The sequence below is a fragment of the Schistocerca serialis genome, chromosome 9 (assembly GCF_023864345.2).
Source record: "Schistocerca serialis cubense isolate TAMUIC-IGC-003099 chromosome 9, iqSchSeri2.2, whole genome shotgun sequence".
Classification (NCBI taxonomy): Eukaryota; Metazoa; Arthropoda; class Insecta; order Orthoptera; family Acrididae; genus Schistocerca; species Schistocerca serialis.
In genome coordinates, this window is record NC_064646.1 from 385,310,470 (window position 1) to 385,337,113 (window position 26,644).

General features: G+C 41.2%; 1 protein-coding gene across 1 annotated transcript in view; it reads left to right on the plus strand.

Moving 5' to 3' along the window:
* The window catches only part of LOC126419631 (coiled-coil domain-containing protein 96-like), a 198,968-nt gene that overhangs the window by 76,661 nt on the left and 95,663 nt on the right, over nt 1-26,644 (plus strand). The window contains exon 5 of the mRNA XM_050086820.1: nt 10,329-10,559. Coding sequence (XP_049942777.1) covers nt 10,329-10,559 — 231 coding nt within the window. The remainder of the gene's footprint in view (nt 1-10,328; nt 10,560-26,644) is intronic.

A 26,644-nucleotide genomic window follows, 5' to 3' on the forward strand; every position in this document is an offset into this window, starting at 1 on the left:
CATTCGCCTGGATGATGACATATCTAGACACGACCATCGAGCTGGGGTAACAATAAATGTAGTTTATTCGACCGGACAGCATGTTTCCATTGACCAATGGCTCATCAGGTGCATGTGTGTGTGTGTATATACCTGGTCCAGCCACACAGTTGTTGTAAAGTCGAAATTGACCGATTTATCTGGCGTCCAAAAGGGCATGATCATTGACTTCGAGCCAAGGATGGAAGCATTTCCGAAACGGCTAAGTGTGCAAACTGTTCGTGTGCTGCCGTGGTTAAAGTATTCCGTCAGTTGCAAAATGACGCTATCCAAAACCTGTGCGGGGACAACTGTGGTGCCCTACACGTTATAGATGACAGGGGTGAAGGACGGTTGCACAGATGTGTACCAAAAGATGTGCAACTGCTGAGCAGCTGACCACCCAGCTGAAACAAGGGGCTACCAGAGGTGAATAGGAGTACTACACAACTGCTATATCAGTAACTAAATAAGAAGCCACTAGCTGATACACCAATGACTTTGTCGTGTTTTGGGTAGAACCCATTTCGTATTATCTGCAAACCAGAAATACACAGCAAATGACAGAAAATGTAACTGTACAAAGGATATGGATGAGCATGAAACTACAAGTATGGTCAAAATTAAACAGCTGAAATACACACCGTGAACATCCTGGTGATCTTATATATAAAGATACTATGTAACATACAAAGCTGTCTTGCTGGACTAACTGACCAACAACAACGCGATAACCAGGGAGACAATTTAAGCCAAAAGATGGCGATGATGAATACAAAAGTATTGCCATGCAGCGACAAAAGCTGAAAAATATTTTTTTTTCATCTGAAGTACACAAAATACACCTTTTATAGAGTGTGAATAATAAAATGAAAGAAGAGTAGAAATCTACAGTTAACCAGAAAATGCCATCGATAAAATGGAAGACCTACAAAATGACAGAAAACATAATAAAAATTCCAGAACCGTTACAAAAATTGAAACATAATTAAATAAATGAAACAAGTAAAGGGAAACGATTTAATAATGTGCAATAAAACAGAAATAATAGAGCAATCGTAAGATAGGGCAAGGACTGGAACCCTCGAAAGATTAGGGGAGAGGGAGAGCGCAAGTAAAGCTTATTAAAAGATGAAATACATAACGTAATAATAAAAGACCACAGGAATGCAAAGGAAAATAGAGGGCATAATATAATTTCCAAAGCGTTAGGCTAAATAGCCACAAGAACCTATTCACTACATGAATGTTAATTATAACATTATCCGTAAAGGATGCCAGGGAATCAAACCCTCGAGAAATATGTATATAAAAGAAGTTATATGTATGGTGATCTGTTGTGTGGAGGTAGAGATATGAGAAACTGGATAATACATGCAGAAATGCTTGGAATTACAGGCTCAGTATTTCACTGAATATTTTAAAGAACCACTTGCATCTAGAAGACAGCTGTTCGTTCAAAATTAAGAATGGGTCGTTCGAATGATGCATAAAGACTTCTAACTGCTCTGATATATCCTGCTCACGCCGTTTTGGCTCAGTGTGGACTGTCTGCAGTGCTCTATCTGTGGGTAACATAATGTGCCATTCTTGCGATAAATGGCAACTAAGTATAGAATTATTTTTATAATTGTGTTCACGAAACCTAGTGACAAACTTTCTACCAGTTTGACCCACGTAAACTGAATCACAGTGAAACGTCCCCTTAGAACAATTATACATGACTGTGCTTAAACTGACACACAATATTTGTTTTAGTGCAACGCAATCTGACTTTCAAAAATCCCTACAAAAGAATGGCCCTGACTAACATTAACCTATCCGTTTCACAAATCACTTACCTCACAAAAATCTTCGTTACTAGAACTACTGCAATACAGCGAGCGCCACTACTGCCAGCTAAATAAAAGATTCAAACTACGGAAGGCACTAACTACTGATGGGCATAGTTAGCAAATGAAAGATTTTGATAGAGAACAAACAATGTATTTACCTTAATAGTCATAATATATATAGGAGTTCATAACATCCATTCTTACAAATGTCAAAACTCCGCCATTTCTCTCTCCACATACACCACTGCTGGCGGCTCACCTCCAACTGCGCAACGCTACGCGCTGTTCACATCCAGCTGCCGCTGCCCAACACTACAATGGCAGACAGCAATGCCACAGACTGCACACAGCACAGCCAGTGATTTTCATACAGAGCGCTACGTAACGTTGCCAATAAGAAAACATAAACAGCCTACTTACAACAGGAACGATATTTAATTTTGTAGACGCCTGCGCTGTTGTATTTGCAAGGTTTGTCCTCAATATAAAAAAATGGTTCAAATGTCTCTGAGCGCTATAGGACTTAACTTTTGAGGTCATCAGTCCCCTGGAACTTAGAACTACTTAAACCTAACTAACCTAAGGACATCACACGCATCAATGCCTGAGGCAGGATTCGAACCTGCGACCGTAGCGGTCGCGCGGTTCCAGACTGTAGCGCCTAGAACCGCTCGGCTACCCGGTCGGCTCCTCATCATAATTTCGCAACAAAACACCAATTTTTTTCTACTTCTACATGGTTACTCTGCAAATCACACTTGAGTGCCTGGAAGAGGGTTCATAGAACCATGTTCATATTACCCCTCTACCATTCCACTCTAGAATGGCGTGTGAGAAAAAGGATGACCTAAGTCTTTCCGTTCGAGCTCTGTTTTGTCTTATTTTATTATGATGATCATTTCTCCCTACATAGGTGGGTATCAACAAAATATTTTCGCATTCGGAAGAGAAAGTTGGCGATTGAAACTTCGTAAATAGATCTCGCCGCAAAGATAACAGCCTTTGCTTCAGTGACTGCCACCCCTATTCGCGTATCATATCAGTGACACTCTCACCCCCATGCACGATAACACGAAACGAGCTGCCCCTCTTTGCACGTTCTCGATGTCCTCCGTCAATCCTACCTGGTAACGATCCCACACCGCGCAGTAATACTCCAGCAGAGGACGGACCAAGTGTAATGTAGGATGCCTCTTTAGTGGGTTTGTAGCATCTTCTAAGTGTTCTACCAACAAAACGCAGTCTTTGTTTTGCATTCCCCACAACATTATCTACGTGGTCTTTCCAATTTAAGTTGCTCGTAATTGTAATTCCTAGGTATTTAGTCGCATTGACAGCCCTTAGATTTGTGCGATTTATCGTATACCCAAAATTTATCGGATTTCTTTTAGTACCCATGTGGATGACCTCGCACTTTTATTTGTTTAACGCTAATTGCCACTTTTCGCACCATACAGAAATTCTCTCTAGATCATTTTGTAATTGGAATTGATCGTCTGATGATTTTACTAGACGGTAAATTACAGCGTCGTCTGCAAACAATCTAAGGGGGCTGATCAGATTATCAAATGGCTCAAATGGCTCTGCGCACTATGGGACTTAACATCTGAGGTCATCAGTCCCCTGGAACTTAGAACTACTTAAACCTAACTAACCTAAGGACATCACACACATCCATGCCCGAGGCAGGATTCGAACCTGCGACCATAGTGGTCACGCGGTTCCAGACTGTAGCGCCTAGAACCGCTCGGCGTTGTCGGTGGATCACGATAGCAAATATCCTTCAACTTTCCCCACAAAAATAAATCCGGGGACGTCAGATCCAGTGAACGTGTGGGCCATGGTATGGTGCTTCGACGACCAGTACACCTGTCATGAAATACGCTATTCAGTACCGCTTCAACCGCACGCGAGCCGGACATCCATCATGTTGGAAGTACACCGCCATTCTGTCATGCAGTGAAACATCTTGTAGTAACATCGGCAGAACATTACGTAGGAAATCAGCATACATTGCACCATTTAGATTGCCATCGATAAAATGGGGGCCAATTATCCTTCCTCCCATAATGCCGCACCATACATTAACCCGCCAAGATCGCTGATGTTCCACTTGTCGCAGCCATCGTGGATTTTCCGTTGCCCAATAGTGCATATTATGCCTGTTTACGTTACCGCTGTTGGTGAGTGACGCTTCGTAGCTAACTAGAACGCGTGCAAAATATCTGTCATCGTCCCGTAATTTCTCTTGTTCCCAGTGGCAAAACTTTACACGACGTTCAGAGTCGTCGCCATGCAATTCCTGGTGCGTAGAGATATGGTCGGGGTGCAATCGATGTTGATGTACCATTCTCAACACCGACGTTTTTTAGATTCTCGCGCAATTTGTCTGCTACTGATGTGCGGATTAGCCGCGTCAGCAGCTAAAACACCTACTCGGGTATCATCATGTGTTGCAGAACGTGGTTGACGTTTCACATGTGGCTGAACGCTTACTGTTTCCTTAAATACCCTAACTACCCGGCGAACGGTCCGGACACTTGGATGATGTCGTCCAGGATACCGAGCAGCATACATAGCACACGCCCGTTGGGCATTTTCATCACAATAGCCATACATCAATACGATATCTACCTTTACCGCAATCGGTAAACGGTCCATTTTAACACGGGTAATGTATCACGAAGCAAATACCGTCCGCACTGGCGGAATGTTATGTGATACCACGTACTTATACGTTTGGCCGGCCGGAGTGGCCGAGCGGTTCTAGGCGCTTCAGTCTGGAACCGCGCGACCGCTACGGTCGCAGGTTCGAATCCTGCTTCGGGCATGGGTGTGTGTGATGTCCTCAAGTTAGTTAGGTTTAAGTAGTTGTAAGTTATAGGGGACTGATGACCACAGCTGTTAAGTCCCATAGTGCTCAGAGCCATTTGAACTTATAACTATTACAGCGCCATCTATCACAAATCGAAAAAAGTGGTCCAACTAAAACATTCATATTTCTTTACGTACTGCACGAATATGTAATCAAATACGGGGGTTACTGTTTAAAAAAACGCAGTTGATACCCGTTTGACGTATGGCAGCGCCATCTAGCGGGCCAACCATAGCGCCATCTGGTTTCCCCCTTCAAGCTAGACAAGTTTCGTCCTTCGTAGTTTTTTCGTTTGACGCTTATTTCGTGAGATAATTGGCCCGGTCACTATCAATGGATCACCCTGTATATCCCTGGGGACGATTTCCAACCCTACATGCAGTATGTTATTCTTCTGTAGGATGGCATCTACCAGCAAGACAATGGAACGTACCACGCAGCTCACAGTGTACGTGCGTGGAATGATGAGCACCAGTTTGAGTTTACCGTGCTCCTCTGACCACCAACCTCCGCAGATTTATACCCAATCGACAATCTGTGGTACCACCTCGAACGGGCTGCTCGCACCATGGATCCTCAACCGTGAATCCTAGCGCAGCTGGCCACTGCACTATAGTAAGCTGACTCCACATCCCTGATTCTACCTTCCACAACCTCGTTGACGCTCTTCCTCCACATCTGCGCTACAAAAGGTGGTTATTCAAGTTCAAAAATGGTTCAAATGGCTCTGAGCACTATGGGACTCAACTTCTGAGGTCATTAGTCCCCTAGAACTTAGAACTAGTTAAACCTAACTAACCTAAGGACATCACACACATCCATGCCCGAGGCAGGATTCGAACCTGCGACCGTAGCGGTCTCGCGGTTCGAGACTGCAGCGCCAGAACCGCGCGGCCACTCGGCCGGCGGTTATTCAAGTCTTTGACAGTTGCTTGTATTCATGTGACCGGCCAGTGAATATATTCTCTGTTGTTTCTCTTATTGCAAGAACTTTGTTAGGAAAATATGCCATTTTGCTATATTCATCTTTGTTAATCAGTTACACTGATGTAATTACTTTTCTATTTGTGGATGTAGTGTAGAGTGCTCTCTGTAATACAGGAATCCACTTGAAAGTTACTTAAATGGTAGAAAGTAGTCGTGTGCCAATAAAATAAATACACAGAGATGCGAAAATACCAGCTTCTGTTTAACAGTACTAACTCCTCTTTTGAGACAGACGCACCGTCACCACTGAATGATTGTCCCAAATCTATGGGTTGAAATATTGGAAGTCATAGAGGCTCCTAAACTTACTACTTTGACACAAGGAAATAATAATCGCAAAGAAATATTTAATTTTTTATTAATGTATGTAAACTTGTACCTTGTAACCACAACTATTCATAACAACTTTTCAGTGTCAATACGAGGGCATGCTGAAACGTGATGACTCCGAATTTTTAATCAGAAAACTCTTAAAGCTTTTTAAATAAAACAAACATTATTAGCATTTTACATCTTTATGCTTTATGTCTACGTGTTTATTTCTCTACATAGTCACTTTGGCGATGAACACATTTCTCCCAACGAGAGATCATTTTGTTGATACCGTCATTGTAGAATGTTTGTTGACGAAGCCAGAACCTCACCTCTGCGTGCACCGCTTCATCACTATCATAGTGAAATATTCGAAGATGTTCTTTAAGTTTGTAAAAAACATGCAAATCGGATGGGTCAAGTCAGACCTGTGAGGAGGATGATCGGCAACCGTGTACTCAGGGCAGAGGCCGCAGCGCTCATTGTGTGGTCTGGCATTTTCATGCTGGAGAAGAGGGAGCTCCATGTGTGAAAGAACTACTCGAATTCGAAACTCAATTACAGCACGCTCTTTCTTACGTATCAACGTAGTCACTTACACACCGCCTTGTTACACGCTACAATTTCGAGCCCCCTCTTCCAGGCCTACAAAAAAGTAGACTTGAAGAATAAAGTCGTAGAATGTCAATAACATTTGTTTTAATTTAAAACTTTCAAGGATTTTCCTATAACAGATTGGGAGCATTAATGTTCAGCGTGGCCTCGTACTCGTACTTTGAGTCTCAATGTAAGTAGGCTGTTTAGGTTTTTTTATTGGTAACGCCTCGTAGCGCTCTGTATGAAAATCACTGGCTGTGCTGTGTGCAGTCTGTGGCTAGTTTGCATTGTTGGAAGTCGCTATTGTAGTGTTGGGCAGTTGGCTGCGAACTGCGCGTAGCGTTGCGGAGTTGGAGGTGAGCCGCCAGCAGTGGTGGATGTGGGGAGAGAGATGGCGGAGTTTTCAAATTTGTAAGACTGGATGTCATGAACTGCTATATACATCGTGCACGTCTTGTGAACGACTTCCTTCAGGATAACGACATCGCTCGACAAAAGTTTCCAGCACGTTCTCCAGACATGAACCCTATAGAACATGCTTGGGATAAATTGAGAAGGGCTGTTTATGGACGACGTGACCCACCAACCACTCTGAGGGATCTACGCCGAATCGCCGTTGAGGAGGCGAACAATCTGGACCAACAGTGCCTTGATGAACTTGTGGATGATATGCCAAGGCGAATACAAGCATGCATGAGTGCAAGAGGATGTGCGACTGGGTGTTAGAGGTACTGGTGTGGACCACCACCTCTGAAGTTCTCGCTGTATGGTGGTACAACATGCAATGTGTGGTTTCCATGAGTTATAAAAAGGGCGGAAATGATGTTTATATTGATCTCTGTTCCAGTTCACTGTATAGGTTCCGGAACTCTCGGAACCAAGGTGATGCAAACTTTTTTTGATGTGTATAGAAGGCGCAGAAAGAATGAAATTCGTTCTTTTAAGATATATGCGGCAAGTTAACCCAATAGATGTCAACCATCTCGTCAATTATTTATCCACTTCTTCAACCAATTACGTGAAAATAGCAGTGTAACGTAACAGTAGGGAACGTCTACATAAGAGGAGAAAATTAACGCTCTTGCTACTGTTGCACTTGATCCGCACGTTAGTTCCCGCACAATCACTCAAGGAAGTGACATGAGTCAGGCAAGTATCATATGCATTCTCCATCGACATGGATTCCATCCCTATCACATCTCTGCATGGAAACGATTATGAGAATCGAGTTAAGTTTAGTACATGGGCGTTGCTACAAGATATTCAAGATATATCATGCATCTTGTTTAATGGTCTGTTGACTATCCCAGTTTGCTTCGTCAAGTGTAACGTCAGCATCCACGTCGTGTAAACGTGTAGTGTGGGATAGTCAACCATCAGCTCATAGGCCCGTTTTTCATAGACAGAACGCAGATCGCGCACAAGTATCTCAGCCCCCTAACAGACCATCTTCCACTGACGCTAGAAGACGATCCTCTGCAGACTAGAAGGAACCTGTGGTACCAACATGATGGCTGTCCAGCCCATAGTGCATAAGTACTACAGCATGTCTGCACGAACTGTTTCCAAATCGCTGGAATTGGACGAAGAGGACCAGTACATTAGCCGACCCATTTCCTGTGTTTGACTCCTGTAGACTTTTTTGTGGGGAGAGCTGAAAGACAGTGTTTACGAGGACATACCAACTACACTCGATGATATGCGACGACGTATTATTGCAGCCTTCTGGGACATTTCTGGTGAAATGCTAGCACATCTGCAGCAGTCGTTCCATAGCAGACTGCAAAAGTGTATTGCCGCTCCTCATGGTTATTTTGAACACAACCTGTGATGGTCAATTGTCTCGTTACTGATCAGAATCCACATAACCAGTGTATGCATTTGTGTTGTTTAATATGTGTTACCACAGGTATTATATAACTGTCGGTGTGGAAACTTTGCATAATACGATATCCCGTAAACGACTCACACTAGAATCCTGCAATAAACACCAATGACATTCTAATTTATCCTACTTTTGGTCTGTCATTGTCAATAGGCACTGTTTAATTTTTTTACAAATGTGTATGTTTGCACAAAAATACACTTTTTAAGTACACTACTGGCCATTAAAATTGCTACGCCATGAAGATGACGTGCTACAGACGTGAAATTTAACCGACAGGAAGAAGATGCTCTGATATGCAAATGATCAGCTTTTCAGAGCATTCACACAAGGTTGCCGCCGGTGGCGACACCTACAACGTGTTGACATGAGGAAAGTTTCCAACCGATATCTCATACACAAACAGCAGTCGACTGGCGTTACCTGGTGAAACGTTGTTTTGATGCCTCTTGTAAGGAGGAGAAATGCGTACCATCACGTTTCCGACTTTGATAAAGCTCGGATTGTAGCCTATCGCGATTGCGGTTTATCCTATCGCTACATTGCTGCTTGCGTTGGTCGAGATCCAATGACTGTTAGCAGAAGAATCGGTGGGTTCAGGAGGGTAATACGGAGCGCCGTGATGGATCCCAACGGCCTCGTATCACTAGCAGTCGAGATGACAGGCAACTTATCCGCGTGGCTGTAACGGATCGCGCAGCCACGTCTCGATCCCTGAGTCAACAGATGGGGACGTTTGCAAGACGACAACCATCTGCACGAACAGTTCGACGACGTTTGCAGCAGCATGGACTATCAGCTCGAAGACCACGGCTGGGGTTACCCTTGACGCTTCATCTCAGACAGGAGCGCCTACGATGGTGTATTCAACGACGAACCTGGGTGCACTAACGGCAAAACGACATTTTTTCGGATGAATTCAGGTTCTGTTTACAGCATCATGATGGCCGCATTCGTGTTTGGCAACATGGCGGTGAACGCACATTGGAAGCGTGTATTCGTCATCGCCATACTGCCCTATCACCCGGCGTGATGGTATGGAGTGCCATTGGTTACACGTCTCGGTCACCTCTTGTTCGCATTGACGGCACTTTGGACAGTGGACGTTACATTTCAGATGTGTTACGACCCGTGACTCTACCCTTCATTCGATCCCTGCGAAACCCTACATTTCAGCAGGATAATGCGCGACCGCATGTTGCACGTCCTGTACGGGCCTTTCTGGATACAGAAAATGTTCGACTGCTGCCCTGGCCAGCACATTCTCCAGATCTCTCACCAATTGGAAACGTCTGGTCAATGGTGACCGAGCAACTGGCTCGTCACAATACGCCAGTCACTACTGTTGATGAACTGTGGTATCGTGTTGAAGCTGCATTGGCAGCTGTACCTGTACACGCCATCAAAGCTCTGTTTGATTCAATGCCCAGGCGTATCAAGGCCGTTATTACGGCCAGAGGTGGTTGTTCTGGGTACTGATTTCTCTGGATCTATGCACCCAAATTGCGTGAAAATGTAATCACATGTCATTTCTAGAATAACGTATTTGTCCAATGAATAACCGTTTATCATCTGCATTTCTTGTTGGTGTAGCAATTTTAATGGCCAGTAGTGTATTACTACGATCAGGTTATTGGATAACAATACGAGCCCCTGCCTACCAATTCTGTGAAAACCGCACATCCATTTGCGCAGTCTTTGCAGTGCAAATTGTGGGTGATTCAACCTACATTCTGTTTATGATCCTCACCTGTACGTGTAATTGTTTCTGAAATTTTCGCTTCAGCAGTAATTTTAGAGTGACTGACTGTGTTATCAGGAAGAGTTCGAGGTTCCTGAGGAGGATGAGGAGGTGGCAGAAGAGGAGGAGGAGGAGTCAAAGAGTGTGCAGGAGGCCTGGGTCAGGCGGCAGCAGCTGCTGGACGAGTTCGACGCTTTGCACGACGAGGGCCAGAGGCTGCGCATCATGAACTTGCTGCTCCAGTCCAGGGTGCTGCGCTCCATGCGGCGGCCAAAGCACAAAGGCCGCGGCGCTTCGTCCACTGCCTCAGTAAGTCCGACTTCCTTACCTCTTCCCAGTACACTGCACACGCAGTGTGTCTCACAATCTGACCACTTAGTGGTAGCCACTAAACTCCCTTGTTTAACTAGTTCACATGTGTTAACTCCAGAAGCGTGACAGTTCATTGCTAATGTCTACACTCCAGTGCAAGACGGGACCAAATCCACTGTCTCCTGATGTCTGACGCCTCGCTAATAATGTCTTCATTCCTCTGTGTCGCTGGACCACATTCATTGCTCTCCATTTTATTCCACTGCACAGCATGTCTACCCCGAAAGTCTCTCAAAACTTGACTTTCAGGTGTTAGCCTTTGCACTCTGCTACACTGTTAGTTAATATCAGGTGCGTCTGAAAGTCGGACCTTTCACTAGAAAACTTTACACTTCACTACGTGGTGAACACATCAGTATTAGCCATTACAATGCACTGCACGATGGGAGCACATCCACTACCTCTAAAAGTGTGACCCCTCTCGTTAAACTTCTACACATCATCAAATTTTGGATCCACATCCACAGCCTCTGAAAGTATGAACCCTCACTGCCAAACCCTACACTGCTGTGTGGCGAAGCCACAACCTCTGTCACCAGAAATTTTCCCTGTTATTGATAGCCGTTTCATTCGACTGGAGAGCAGATCCAACTCAAGAGCCTCTCAGACCTTATGACTGACTGCTGGTCACTACACTTAACTACACAGTTATTTTGTATCTGATGACTGTGGACATCTGAACTCTCGCTGCTGACGACTACACTTCGCTACTTTGCAGGATCACATTCACTGCCTCAACGAGTCTGACACTGCACTGTTGGGTGCTACAGTCCACCCATGGTGGGACCACGTCCATGTTCCAAGAAGTTTGATCACACACTACTTACCTCTACACTTCAATGCATTGTTGGACCGTATACACTATCTTAATAAGTTACATGAATAACTGCTAGCCACGACATTCCACTGTAAGAAGAGAAAAAATACACAGCCTCCAGAAGTCTGACTCTCACCACCAGCCACTGTTGTCCTCTTTACAATGGGCCCACATCCACTACCTCCAGAAATCTCAATAAACGCTGGCAGCGTCCACAATCCACTGTGTGGTGGGACCACATCTACTGCCTCCATAAGACTGAGCCATTGCTGCCAACGTTTACACTCCACTGTATGGTGGGATCAGATCCACTGTCTCCAGAATGCTGACCCATCATTGCTAGCCATATCAACATATTGTACAGCACTTATACCTCCAGAGTCTCTCAAAACTAAACCATTCACTGATAGCCACTACATTCTGCTGCACAGTTTGTTGAGATCTGGTGCCTCTGGAAGTCTGACCTCTCATTCTAACCTCTGCACTCTGCTTCAGGGTAGGATCAGCACAACTGCCTCAAGATGTTTGACACATCGCTGTCAGCCATTTCATTAGACTGCAGAGTTCGTCCAACTAGTCTCTCAAAACCTTACAGTTCACTGCTCTCCTCTACACTCTTCTACATGGTTCACATCTGGAGCCTCTGGAAGTTAGACCATTACTACTATCTTCCACTGCCTCCAGAGATCTGACCTATAATTCATAACCCACACTCTTCATTGCTTGGCGAGATTAAATTCAGTGCCTCCAGAAGTCTCACACATCACTACTAGCCTTTTCATTCTACTGCACAGCAGGCACTGTTCAACAGTCCCTAGAACCCTGACAACTCGCTACCAGCCTTTATGCTCTTATACACATTTATTTTACGTATGGTGCCTCTGGAAGTCGGACCTCTCACTTCTAATGCTGTACACTTTACTGCATAGTGGGTCCATGTCCTCTGCTTCTGGAAATCTGAACCCTCACTGCTGAACTCTACACTCCTTTCCATTGTGGCGCTACATCCACTTCTCTGGAAGTTTTTCCTATCACTGATAGATCATTTCATTCCACCTGAGAGCAGTTCCAACAAAAAAGACACTCAAAACTGACGACCAAAAGCTAGCCTCTACACTTCGCTACACATCTGGTGGCTCCTCAACAAGTCTTGACACTGCACCTCTAGCTACTTCACTTCACTGTCTGGCGGGGCAACGTCCGCTGCTGTCAGAAGACTGACCACACACTATTAATCTTTACACTCCACTTTATTGCTGGACCACATCCACTACCTTCTTAAGTCTGACACCTCACTGCTAGCCACAACATTCGACTACACAGTGAGAACAAATACACAGCCTCTGGAAGTCTGACCCTTCTACTAACCTCTACACTCCTCTGTATAATGAGCCCATATCAACTGCCACTGGAAGTATGAACCATTACTGCTAGCTGCTACTATCCACTGTATTGTGGGACCACATACACTACCTCTGGAATAGTAATTTTTCACTGCTAACCATTACACTCCACTGCATGGTGGTACAACATCCACTACCTCCAGGAGTCTGACCCATCACTGCTAACCATTTGATTACTCTGTGCAGGAGGTTCACCTCCAGAGTCTCTCAAAACCTAATGCCCCACTGCTAGCTCTTGCATTTTCCCACACAGTTTGTTCACATTTGGTGCTTCTGTAATTATGATCTTTCAGTCCTAACACACACACTCCAATTCTTGGTGGGACCACATCCATAGGCTCCATAAGTGTGGTTCCTCAGTGCCAGCCACTATACTTGACTGCTTGGTGAGACCACATCAACTGCTTCCTGAAGCCTGATTCCTCACTGCTAATTTCTACATTTCACTCCGTGGCAGGCCCACATCCACTGCCTCTAGAGGACTGAACTCTCACTGCTATCCACTCCACTCCTCTGAATGATGTGAACACATCAACTGTTAATGAAAATCTTACTCCTCATTGCTAGACAGTACACTTCTCTGCAAGGAATGACAAAATCCACTGCCTCTGAAACTGTGACTCTTCACCACTGACCACAGCATACCACTGGTTGGTATGACCACAGCCACTGCCTCCATAAGTCTGATCCCTCATTGCTACCCAGTATGGCGAGAGACCAAATTCAATGCCTCCAGAGACTTGACCCACCACTTTTAGTTATTTAATTACACAGCAGAGCGAGTACACCTAGGGTCCCAATACCTTACACCTCAGTGCTACCCTCTAAACTCTTCTATAAGGTTCACATTTGGTGCCTCTGGAAGTCTTACCTCTCTTGCTGCCATCTACTTTCTGCTGCATGGCAGGACAACATCCATTCCATAGAAGGTCCACCTGAGTACGTCAAAACCTGATCACTCAGTTCTAAGCTTACACTCTCCTTCACAGTTCATTCACATCTGGCGCCTCAAGAAGTCCTCTCATTGCTAATCTGCACACACTATGTGTGGGAGAACACTGCCTTTGTATGTTTGATCTGTCACTGCTATCGATGACACACCACCACAAGGCAGGACCTTATCCACTGCCTCCCATAGTCTGACCTCTCACCGCTAACCTCTACACTCCACTCCATTATGGGACAACATCCACTGCTTCCACATGTTTCATCACTGCTAGCCACTACACTCCATTGCTTAAAAGGACCACATTCACTTCGTTAGGAAACCTGATGCCTCACTGAAAAGCTCTAACATTACTGCACTGTAAGACCTCTCTACTGTCTTCAGAAGTTTGCCTCATCACTGCTAGCCATTGCATTCACAGCATGGCGGACCCCTGCCACTGCCACAGGAGGTTGGGCATCTCAGTGCTAACCTTTACACTCCACTGCCTGGCGGGACCACATCGACTGCCTCCAGAAATCTTACCTTACACTACTAACCTTTACATTCCACTGTGTGGCGGAACAATGTCCTCTACCTCTGTAAGTCTGACAACGATATCGCCAGCCACAACACTTCACTGCAAAGCGGGAACACATCACTGTCTCCAGAACTGTGATCAGTCACTGCTAACCTTTACACCCCACTGAATGGTGGGACCGACACACACAGCCTCTGCAAGTCAAAATCTCACTACTAGACGTTTCAAAACACTGCACAGCAGGTCCACTTCTAGAGTGTGTCAAAATCTGACAACTCTCTGCTAATCTGTACACTTTCCTACAAAATTAATTCTCATCCTCTGGAAGTGCGACTTTTCGCAGCCTACCTTTATACTTCACTGCATGGTGTGCCCATATTTACTGCTTCCAGAATTCTGAGTCATCACTGCTATCCAGTTCATTCGACTGCAGAGCAGCCCACTTCCAGAGACCCTCACTGCTAACGTCCACTATCTCCTACTCAGTTTATCCTGGTACTTCTGGAAGTCTGACCTGTCACTGGTATCATCATCACTCCACTGCAGGCTGGGCCCATATCCACCACCTCCACAAGTCTGATACGTCACTACAAGCTACAGCACTCTAGTACATGGCGGGTCATATTCAGTGTGTCCAGAAATGTGATCTGTCTCTGCTCTCCTCTGCATTTCATTGCGTGGCAGGACCACAGTTACTGTTACTGAAAATTTAACCCATTACTTCTAGGCATTTCATTCCATGTGACGTGTTACACCTCTCGTTTTAGCTTAATTCTACTTTGTGCTTATAATTTCACAGGAGGACAACACATCACTGTAAGATGGTAGAGCATCTAATTATTAACACAACTTACACAGCATGTCTTCTCGCTTGGACAGACTACCAACAAAAGACAAAAAGAGCAAATGAACTCAAGTTCTGACATAAAAACTAGAGAAATGTTTCCCTACTCTGTTCTGTTTCACCAGCAGATCATCGCTGATCATCGATAAATTTTCACTGCAGTATGGCAGAATACAGTAGTTATTATTAATACATTTCATTGAACAACTAGACATCGTGTGGCACTTTTTTTTCTTCCATATGCAGAAACTATTAAAGAGAAAACATGCACAGAGACTGGCTCTTTACAAACATGAACTAAAATATACTCTTCCTTCAAAAAGCAATACTTTACTCTGCACAGCTGGTCTACCTCAGTACTTGACATCTCACTGCTTGCCTCTACAGTCTCCTACACAGTTAGCTTACATCTGGTGTTTCTCAAAGTACGATTGAACACTGCCACCCTACAGACTCCACTGCATGGCAAGATAACACCCGCTGGCCCCATTACTCTGATCGCTCACTACTGGCCACTGGTCCCCTCTGCATGGCGTGAATGCATCCACAGTTTACAGAAGTCTGTACTGTCGCCGTTAGCCACTACATCACCTGAATGGTGGAGCCACATTCAAGTCCTCTGGAAATCTGATCTATCACTGCTAACCTCTCTCTACTTCACTGCATGGTGTGACCATATACATTGCTCCATAATTCTGGAACCTCACAGCTAGCTGCTTCACTGCACTTTGTTGCAGGAATACATCCATTGTCTCTGGAAGTCTGACACCTAACTGGTAGCCACTACATTACGCTGCTTGGTGGAACCACAACTATTGCCTCCAGAAGTCTGACCTATCACTCTCTAATTCATTCAGTTGCAGAGAAGTTCCACCTCCAGAGTCCCTCTGAACTTGATGACTCACTGATAGCCTCCACACTCTCCTAAACTGTTAGTCCACATTTGGTGCCTTTGAAAGTGTGCCCTGTCACTGCTTGCAACAACACTCCACTGCATGGTCGGACAGTGTCTTCTGCCTCAGTAACTCTGACCCCTCAATGATAGCCACTACACTCTCCTGCATGGCAGTACCTCATTCACAGCTCCAGAAGTCTGACATTTCACTGCTCATTACTACACTCTACTGTATGGTGGGAAAATATCCACTTCCTACAGAAGTTTGACCTATCACGCTAGCCATTTGATTCCACTACACAGTAATCTCACATACCTGTCTCTTAGCTCTATAGAACAGCCGTTTCAAATTCCTGGCCTCTAAATACTGGACCTCTTCTTGCTAGCCATTATGTCCACTGCATACCAGGATAACATCGAGCACCTCTCTACATCTGTCGACTCACCGTTAGTGACTACTCTCTCCCACTGGTCAGGTTCACACCCAGGACATACAGATGTACCCACTCACTGCTACACTCCATTACAGGGCAAATTCACATCCGTTACCTACGAAAATCTGACCACTTACTGCTTTGTACTCAACTCTGCTGATCTACATCCAGTATCTACAATAATCCTTGCCAGACACTACATACCACTGCATAGCAGGTCCATGTAAACGACCTTCATAAGTCAGATCGTCAGTCCTAGTAATTGGGCTTGTGGCGCCACCACCCCTTTGCTATCCCATGCGGCTGTGATGAAAGATACCTGTTAAAGCCATCCCTTCCACTAAGGCATTTAGAAGTGACAGACTAACAAATTTTGAAGTCTGTATCAAGCAAGAAGCTTCATAGAATACGGAATCCAATATAAAGTGTTGGCGGTTAAATTTATGTATAATTTTGAGTACCACTCCATAGCTAATACCTTTACTGTACCTATGCAAACATATCTTTATTGGAAATGCAGTGCAATATACATAAACAAATGGAAATCACAAACAGTAAAGTACAATACCACGATAAATATCTGTAACTGTAAACGAAGTTAGAATATTAGTATTAAATTTCGTATTAAAAACGTGTATATGTGTCATTACTTGCCAGCACACTTTGGATCTTCTCTAATTTTTCGATCAGTCCTGTTTGCTACAGATCCCAGATAGACCAGCAGTATTCACATATCAGTAGAGCAAATATTTCTTAAGCTACCTTCATGCTTGGTGGACTACACTTCCTAAGAATTATCGAAATGAATCCTAATGTGACATTTGTCTGTCCCAGGATTAATTTCATGTGATCATTTCACTTTAAATCACTCTGCTTGCTTACTTTCAGACATTTAATAGATGTGAATGCATCCAATATCTGTTGGGTTGGGTTGTTTAGGTGGAGGAGACCAGACAGCGAGTCATCAGTCTCATCGGATTAGGGAAGGATGGGGAAGGAAGTCGGCCGTGCCCTTTGAAAGGAACCATCCTGGCATTTGCCTGGAGCGATTTAGGGACATCACGGAAAACCTAAATCAGGATGACCGGACGCGGGATTGAACCGTCGTCCTCCCGAGTCCAGTATGCTAACCACTGCGCCACCTCGCTCAGTCTCCAATATCTGTTCTGAAAGCGTACAATTATATGCGTCTTCTGCCTATTCACGCGCAATATGCTGTATTTGTCTATGTTAAAATGAATTGACAATTCCAGCACAAAGTGTCGACGCTCTCTGCATTCGCTACAGGTTTCAAGCATTGTAAATTCTCTCTGTACAAGAGCATCATCCACGAATAGCCTCGTAGCGTTTCTGACGTTTTGCACAAGGTCAACTTTACATACATACGAATGTTATATAGCAATGTTCCTGTAACACTCCTTTTGTGTGCACCTGAAATTACTTTTCCGTCTGCAGATTTCACTCCCATAAGAATAATATGCTCCAGTCTGCTACATTGTCCTGTACACTTGTACAGTCCTCATTACACCAGTATCCTTTATAACATGACAAAGAATAACTTTTTATTTTGCTTCAGAAACTAATAATTTAAACTGGCAAAACCACATATGCATTTTTAAGTATTTCTGTAACACTGACTGCTTTACAGAATACTCACAAAGCAGTATTCCATATCTAAAAGTTATTGCTCATTCAAATAAGTAGTATGACTAAGTATGTTTCAGCACACAAGTCTAGCATCATTGCTAGTTGGTGGTACCAGGGCCAGTTCAACATTACTTTTCCAAACAAGCGACTTATCATTTAAAATTCTCACCCTCCCCCCCTCCCCACTTTATCTTTGTACACTTTCACTTGTGTCAGTTTTCAATAGTAGTTATGATACATACTATACAAAGGTTACAAGCGCTCTTTCTCATTGGGTGCATCCTCCATAGAAACCTTGCAGTTGCAGAACCTGTGGTGCCCGTTTCACTCTGGCAACCGAAGTGGTGGCTTGGTTAACTTGGTCCTTAAGCCAGCCATGGTCGATACAGGAACAGAAAAATCCAACATGATAGTGGCTGGAAGTTAAAAATGCAACATGTTGCTGATTTGACATTAATAAATGCAAGTTAGTGCTGGGTGGAAATTTAAAAATGTCATGTGATGTTTGCAGGAATTTCAAAAACATAGATGTCAGAACCAACCCAGTTGTGCAAGTGGGAGATTAAAAAAAAAAGCAGAAAATTTCATTAAATTCGCAATGGCTGAACAGGCTCACTTATATTAGCAGTCATTATGACACTATGTTCAAAAGTATACAGATGACCTGAAACGTACATCATATTCAAAAATATATGAAAAGTATTCGAGTATTTATCAAAAATACTTAAGTATACTGACAATGCAGTTACAACTTGGTACTAGTAATGTAATTTATAGGTAAACAGAATTTGAGAACGCCCATAGTTTGATCTCTGTATCGCACTTGGTGTAAGGCATGATTAACATTCTAATTAAATATTGCAGACCTAAACTGAAGTACAAAACACAAATATTGCCAATACTATAGTATTTACATGTCTAAAAATTGGTAATCTTAATCAGAATTGCTTATATCTGCACTATTCTTTATAGTCACAAACTCACACACACACACACACACACACACACACACACATAGACACACACATAGACACACAGATAGAATGTTTACACCATGAAGTTACAGCTTAAGCAGCACTGAACTTCCATAATTCCATCTATGTAGCATATTTGGTGTTAGGCACAATGGATCCCCTATTTAAATTTTTCCACATCTAATATCTGCAATGATGCTTTTCAAATGTAACAATGTTATTTCCTCCCATACACACATATCCATAGATGTTGGTGTCTAATGCATGACTCTGCACTCCCAAATTAAATGCTTGCCATCTTAATTCTTTGTCGGCATTATACATGTGGCTAAAGCAGGTAGCTGGCACCCCTTTCTTTTGGCATCAATGAAACAAGTTACGAAAACCAACCTAACATAGCAAGGGTTGACTAAAATACTGTGCTAGCAGGCAAGCATGCAAAAAATTACCAGTCTGAATTAATGTCAGCTACCAGAAGAATACAGTTAATGTACAACGCCTAAAGTATGATTTTAAACTCTCAAATTACTTGTCACAGTTCTAACCAACATCGACCTTCTTCTAAAAGGCACATGATGACTATTAAGTATCACAGTGTTAATTCAACATCGAAAATGTTTGCAATAATATGTAAACTTCATAAGCTACACAATATTCATGTCAATTTTATATTGGCACATTGCCAAAAAACAAAAACAAAAATTATGTAAACAACTCAGAATGTGTTTATAAACACACATATAAAATATATGTCAGAATACATAAAGGGTGTTGGTAATTTGATTGTATGTTGTGTCACTCTTGACTGAAAGATGAGACGATGAGCATGTGACGTTTTTACAGGTCTTTTGAGCATTGCACCAACTCACAACACATCATTTTATGAGGGAAGAAGATAATACATTATGTTCTACGGAAGAAAAATATAGCTCATGTTACTGACAGACTAATATTGCTCTTTAATAGTTTTGAACCAGGCCCACTTAAAGTTATGTACAAAAAACGAACTTTTGAGGAAGTCAGTAATGGTTACCAATTGGAACTACGATGTCAATTCTGCCTAAAGCATTTATAGATTGTATTTCCTTAACATCCTGCTAAGTAATATCTAAATACGCTTAAAAATATGCAATGTAAGAACTCGCAATACAGCCAAGGACAAACTATCTGATCATGTACTAGTTTAGTATGGAAGCAGGTGTTTTCATGGTATCTTTATTGCAAGTTAACACTTAAATCACATGATTTTAATGCAAAAACATATGATCATCATGCTTTTAATACGAGATGTAAAGATATCGAAAATGGTGGTGGAGTAAACAGAAATGAAACATGGCCACAAACAAAAGCGAGATAAGCCAGACAAAAAAGGTCATTATCTCCCAATTATCTATCAGAATAGTCAGAGAGAGAGAGAGAGAGAGACAGATAGGCAAAAACAGTGTGTCTAAATGAAATTGTATTATTTCTGAAAGTATGTAGGATTTCAAGTACGAAGCACACATGAGACTACTGTCTTAATAAATTTATAAGATTTTAAAAAATACACATGGACTGTATGGTACAACTACCAATAAAACGTGTAGTTAATAAGCACTTCTTGGCGACTCAGGTATAATATATGTACCACAGTTCAAAAGCACAGTCGACCATCAAATTAAAAGTTTCCAAATCTAATATGTCTGTATTACTTTTTGCTTGTTGTGACAACTGAAATAAAATATATATTACTCAATGACCTTAATTTGATCTCTATAGGTTGCATTAAAGGAACATAAATACATAAACATTCATTGATGACACTACAAAGTACACATGGACGTTACTGGTGACCAAACTTACAGCTTAAAGTGTAACTTTGATGAGAATCTCCAAAATAAAAAAAATTGACTAAAAAGTTGCTTCGTTTGGCTAAAATTGAAGTCAAATTCATCCAGGCATTATAGTGATCACCATGTCCCCAAGTGGAGCCTACATAATGCTTCACCTCACATATCATCATTTTACACCCAAAACTGAAAGACATTGCCCCCTATATAATAATTTTGCATCAAACTAGACCAATGATTGTGAGATTACTTTCAAAATACTGGCTGAAATTCGTTACAGGAAAACTGTAAGAAATTCTTCCATACACCAGCATTGTTAAACAAAGTTGTAACATACTGGGAAGGGGGGGAAGACAATGGTGGTGAGTTTACAGGGTGACTGCCATTACCCAGAAAGAAATTGTAGTATTGATGGTCAATTTACATATGGTGGCCACCATTACTCAGAATGGAAATGGAGGGCGGCAATAGTTTTCTCTTTCCATGTTGTGATTACAACTACCCCAAATGCAAGTCAGAGGATGGGGGGAAAATCATACATATCAGCATGTTGCTGTAAAACTGTAACAACATGTCATATGTTACAGCAAAAATATTAGGAAACTGCTCCATGTTGCAACACAAATTTCAACAAAATACCCTGTGATACATCACAATTGTAACAAATTTGTCCCATGCAATACCAAAAATTTGGCAAATTCTCTCACTTAGCAGCAAAAATTGCAACAAATCACTTCATGCTGCTGGATGTACTGTAACAAATAGTTCCATGTTAGAGGAAAAATTTTAACAAATTGCCCAATTTTACAGAAAAATTGTAACAAGTTGCTCCAAACCACAGCAAAATTTGTAACTATGTGCTCCTTGTTGCAGCAAAAACTGTAACAAATTGCCCCAAGTCACAACAAAATTGTAACACATTCTTCCAAGTTACACAAAAATTGGAACAAATTGGCATATCTTACAGCCAAATGGAAAAAAGATCTCATGTTAGAGAAAAATACTAACAAAGTACCTTATGTTACAACAAAATTGTAAACATTATCCACACACTTACACATCTTAGGACAAATGGGAATTTGTGAGACAATTTGTTACATTTTTGTTGCACCAGGGTGCAATTTGTTACAGTTTTGCTTCAACATGGACATTGTGATACAGTGTTCTATCACCACTGGCTCAATCTGTAACCTCACTGTCTTTACTTCACTCTGTAAACTGACCATCCTTGCCTCACCCTGTAAAGAATCATTGCCCCACACTGCGAACTGTACATCGTTATCTGCAGTATATAATCACCCATGTGACCAAGGAAACAGCTGTCACCCACTGCACATAATACTGTTGACTAAAGTTTTAAGAACCAGTAGCTGATACCCCTCTCCACATAGCTGTGACACCTAGTAACCAGAACTGTCAGCAACTGACACGCTCAGTAACTAAAACTTAGTAGCTGATGCCACTGTCAACTGATTATCAGTGCTCCTGACTGAATTTATGGTAATTGTAGTAATCCTGTAAGATGAACATCTTGCATTCCCCAGTTGACTTTGGGGTATTGTAGTCATCATATGTCAAATGACCATCATTATCTGCCCAAAATATGTTCATGTAAAGTGAATGGCAGTTTCTTACAGGTTCACTGCAGCTTGGTGATGTACATAAAAGACCATAATAACCTACTAGTTGTGTTTGAGATAGTCGTATTCATCCTGTAAACTGAGCATCATGGCCCCTACAATTGCGTTCAGGGCAATGGTACTCACCATATTTCATCTGACCATCATTGCCCTAGTAGCATATGAAGCACTGATAGTCACATTGTAAACTGACTATTATTTGCAAATTGCATTAGAGAAAATTGTAGTCACCTTGTATATTTGCCATCATTCCCTGAATTGCATTTGGTGGTATGATGGTCACCATATGAAACTCACCATTATTTCCTTGCCTCACTGGAAACATCAGTTCTCACCCACTCACTGAAGTAGAGGAACATCAGTCCCAGTTAGTGCTTGGCCAGGTGTCACCCTGAATACACCACAAATGGTCATAGTGGTATCCAACTGGAGCTATATGATGTATTATTATTTTTCCTTTCGTTATTATTACTATTGCACCCAAAAACTGATATTCGTCTCTACAATTGCATTTATTGATTTTATGCTGCCATAAGCATTTGGGACTTATGCTGTTTTCAAAGACTCTTCAAGAGAAATACATGAAAGGTAAATATGGAAAAAACATTGGTATAATAACATAAGACATACTTCATCAGAACAGATGAAGCAAACACTCAGTGAAAAAACATTAATAAAGTTAATAAAAAAACGAAAATATCTATAATACATTCTTAGCTAAAACGAAACTGAGTTTGTCAAATGTGGATACAAAGTATCTGGTCTACAGTATTTGATGACATTTGAATGCAAGCTGTCTCCAGTACACATCAGAGTATTGCCCAGACTGTATCTGGGATAATATCACTACCATTATGGACAACTGTTATGGATTGCCCTCTGACTGGGGCAAGATTCTAGGCAACTTGTAAGCTATCCTTCCCCTTCCTCTCAAACTGGCTGATTCTAGTCACCTTGTAAGCTGTCCTTGCCATGTCTTCTCAAATTGACGTAATGGTACTCACCCCATAAATGAGAACCATTGTCCACAATCTGTTTCAATTTTGTGTAACAATGATGACATATAACGTTCATTAATTATGCTACTGCTGCAACTACTTTTAGCTGGCTTTAGAAAAATAATCTGCCTGTTGTGGCTCTAATATGTTACAATATGACGTTAAAAGGAGTGATTTGTTTCAATTTTTCTGTAAAATATGATGTATTGGGTGAAATGTCATGTGGCTACCACTGTGTGAGCCTAGGGGTTACTCTAACAGATGGCTAAGTTTCAAATTAGGTGTAATCAAACTAATGCGATTTATGAAAAATATAGATATGGGAATAACATCGCTTACTTTGTCCAATTCTCCTCCACGAGTTCACTTTAAGCAGTCAGTTAGCTCAGCAGTAGCGCCTGTGAGTGTTTTGCAATGTTATGGGACCAAATTTTATTTGTTTTGGTTTCTTCGTTTTCATTTTCAATCAATTTTATTTATGAAACGCTATCTGTTAACAGATTTATGCATCACTATAGCTGAGACTCTTTCAGAGGTGCCAAGTTTAAAATGTGTGACATTTGTTTTTGTTATAACTTTTTCATTTTTACAGATAAATGAATTTTGATTGCACTTTTGGATAGTGTCCTCGCTCCTGAAAGTCTAATACTCACAATACATCGCAACAAGCTGGGTTGCATAACTCACAGGGGCAAGGTGCAAAACCTTTTTTTGTAAATTTCTCAGCCAAATATTGACCGATTTTAAAAATTCGAAAAGCTAACATAATCTACATGAAAAGGTCTACCCAGACAAAATTTATTGAATAAATTCGGATATCATTTACTAATTAAAAAATTTTAGTAAATATTCTGGGTTGCAAATCTTGTGTCAAATTTTTATTATTGTACATGACTGTAGTATATAGCAGTGTCTTTTGGTACCTCATTATTAAATATACCAAACAGTTTTATCATTGTCTTTTGACTTGTACTTTTTCTAGATGTCATGTTAGTCACACGTATAGGATAATATGCTATGAATTTTTAAAGAAAATATATCATATCCTTTCATTTGAGTAACTCATTTAAAATGGAGAAAAGCGTGATAAACTTTAAAATAATTCTTTTGTGGTTTTAAATTCGATGCTTCTTGAGGAAATATTTCATTCCTTGCATTTATCAAATATATATGCTCTACTTAACATTATAATAGTGATGAATCAAGCTGCTGATTATTTTTATGATTAGCTTGAAACACAACAAAAACAAAATAAGGCATATCAATCTCTATTGGACTAATGTAGTTTGTGATACCTAAGCTCAAAATTTTTCTTCCCACTTAATCCTCCTATCTCAACTGTTTGAATGTCATGAAAATGTATATATATTTTAGGATTTTTAATTATATTTTTTTTTGCTCAGGCTCATAATTCGATTCATATTTAGCAACAGGAACACGAATTTCCATACATTCTACTACAATTTTCCCTTCATTTGGTAATGTTTCTTTTACTTTAATTCTAGCATCATTGTAATCTGCCCTTCTAAGAAGATAATCTGCAGCACTTGAACTGCAAGTACAAATTACAGTAAGATCCTCTTCCTTGAAATTTTCTTTATAGTAGCTGAGGAAACCACCAAGCATTCTAAGTGGATAATGAACCTTTCTCTTAATTTTCCCATTATTAAGTATATGTCTTTCCATATGTATTTGTTAAATGTAAAAACAAATGATGATGAAGTAAAAAAATTTATATCAATCTAAGTACCCTTGTTAGAAATATTTACACTATTTTTACATTTGTCATTCACATGGAGTGTGTAGAACTGTTAGCTCACTATTTTGTTTATTATTTATTAAAAAAGAAAATTTACTAAAACATCTCTAAAACAACTACCACATGATCGCCACTGAAGTCAATTAAATTGTGATTTTCTTCAGTTATAATTATTTGTAATTCCTGTATAGAATCAAAAATTGGAAAAAGTAAAGGATAATGTGGTTCATGAATTATTAGTCCACCAAATTCAGCATTAGGATTGAACAAAGCAATGATATTCCACTCTCGATGAAAATGATCTGTATCACAGATGTTTGTCAGCTATATTAAAACTTATATTGATTAATTTGAATGGAATAATTTTAGGAAAATCGGTGGCAACAGCTTTGTTATTAGCTTTGATAGTTTTATCGGTAAATCCAAGCACACTTCCAATACTATATTTTTTATCCATATATAATTTAATACCAGTCTCAACAATAATTAAGTTATAAATTTCATCTGTGTAAATGCTCTAACTTTTGACTTTTTCGAATGAATACATTTTTCCAAGGTTTTAAAACTATGCTGGCTAACAGAAAATTCTATCGTTTCACTATGACAATATATTTTTTTGTGTGACAGCTGGAGTTAGAAATGTGTAAAAACCAACTAGTGCAACATTGTTACAAGTTTCTCATATAGGTTCAATCAATCGTTTTTTCAGAACAGATGCGTTACCACTCAGTTTGAATAGTCAACTTATGTACTCTTAATAAAATTTTATTTAATTAAATGAAAGCTGATTGGGAACCAGAAATAAGAATTCCAGTGCAGAATCAAAAAATAAACAAAATAAACCTAAACAAAATTCTGTTCAGTGTACAATAATAGGACCAGCTGACTGGAAAAACAACATTAATGATTTCCAATTATATTTAGTAAATTATTACATTTAGTAAATTGAAATAATATAAACCACTTGTATATTAAATGCTAATTAATTGAAACCCTCAGTCGCCGACAGGTGTTGCTGATATACCTCGATGGGGACAGCTGAAAATGTGTGCCCCGACTAGGACTCGAACAAGGGGTCTGCTGCTTGCATGGCAGACACTCTATCCATCTGAGCCACTGAAGACACAGACGAATAGCTCGACTGCAGGGACTTATCCTTTGCACACTTCCCATGAGACCCACATTCCCAACTGTCCACAATCTACATACGTAATGTACCTAATAGATATTTGCCCATTCACTCATTACTCATGCACACTAAGATGATGATTCCCATAAGAGTTTGGACAACCTGTGTGCATTCACACATTTTCAGC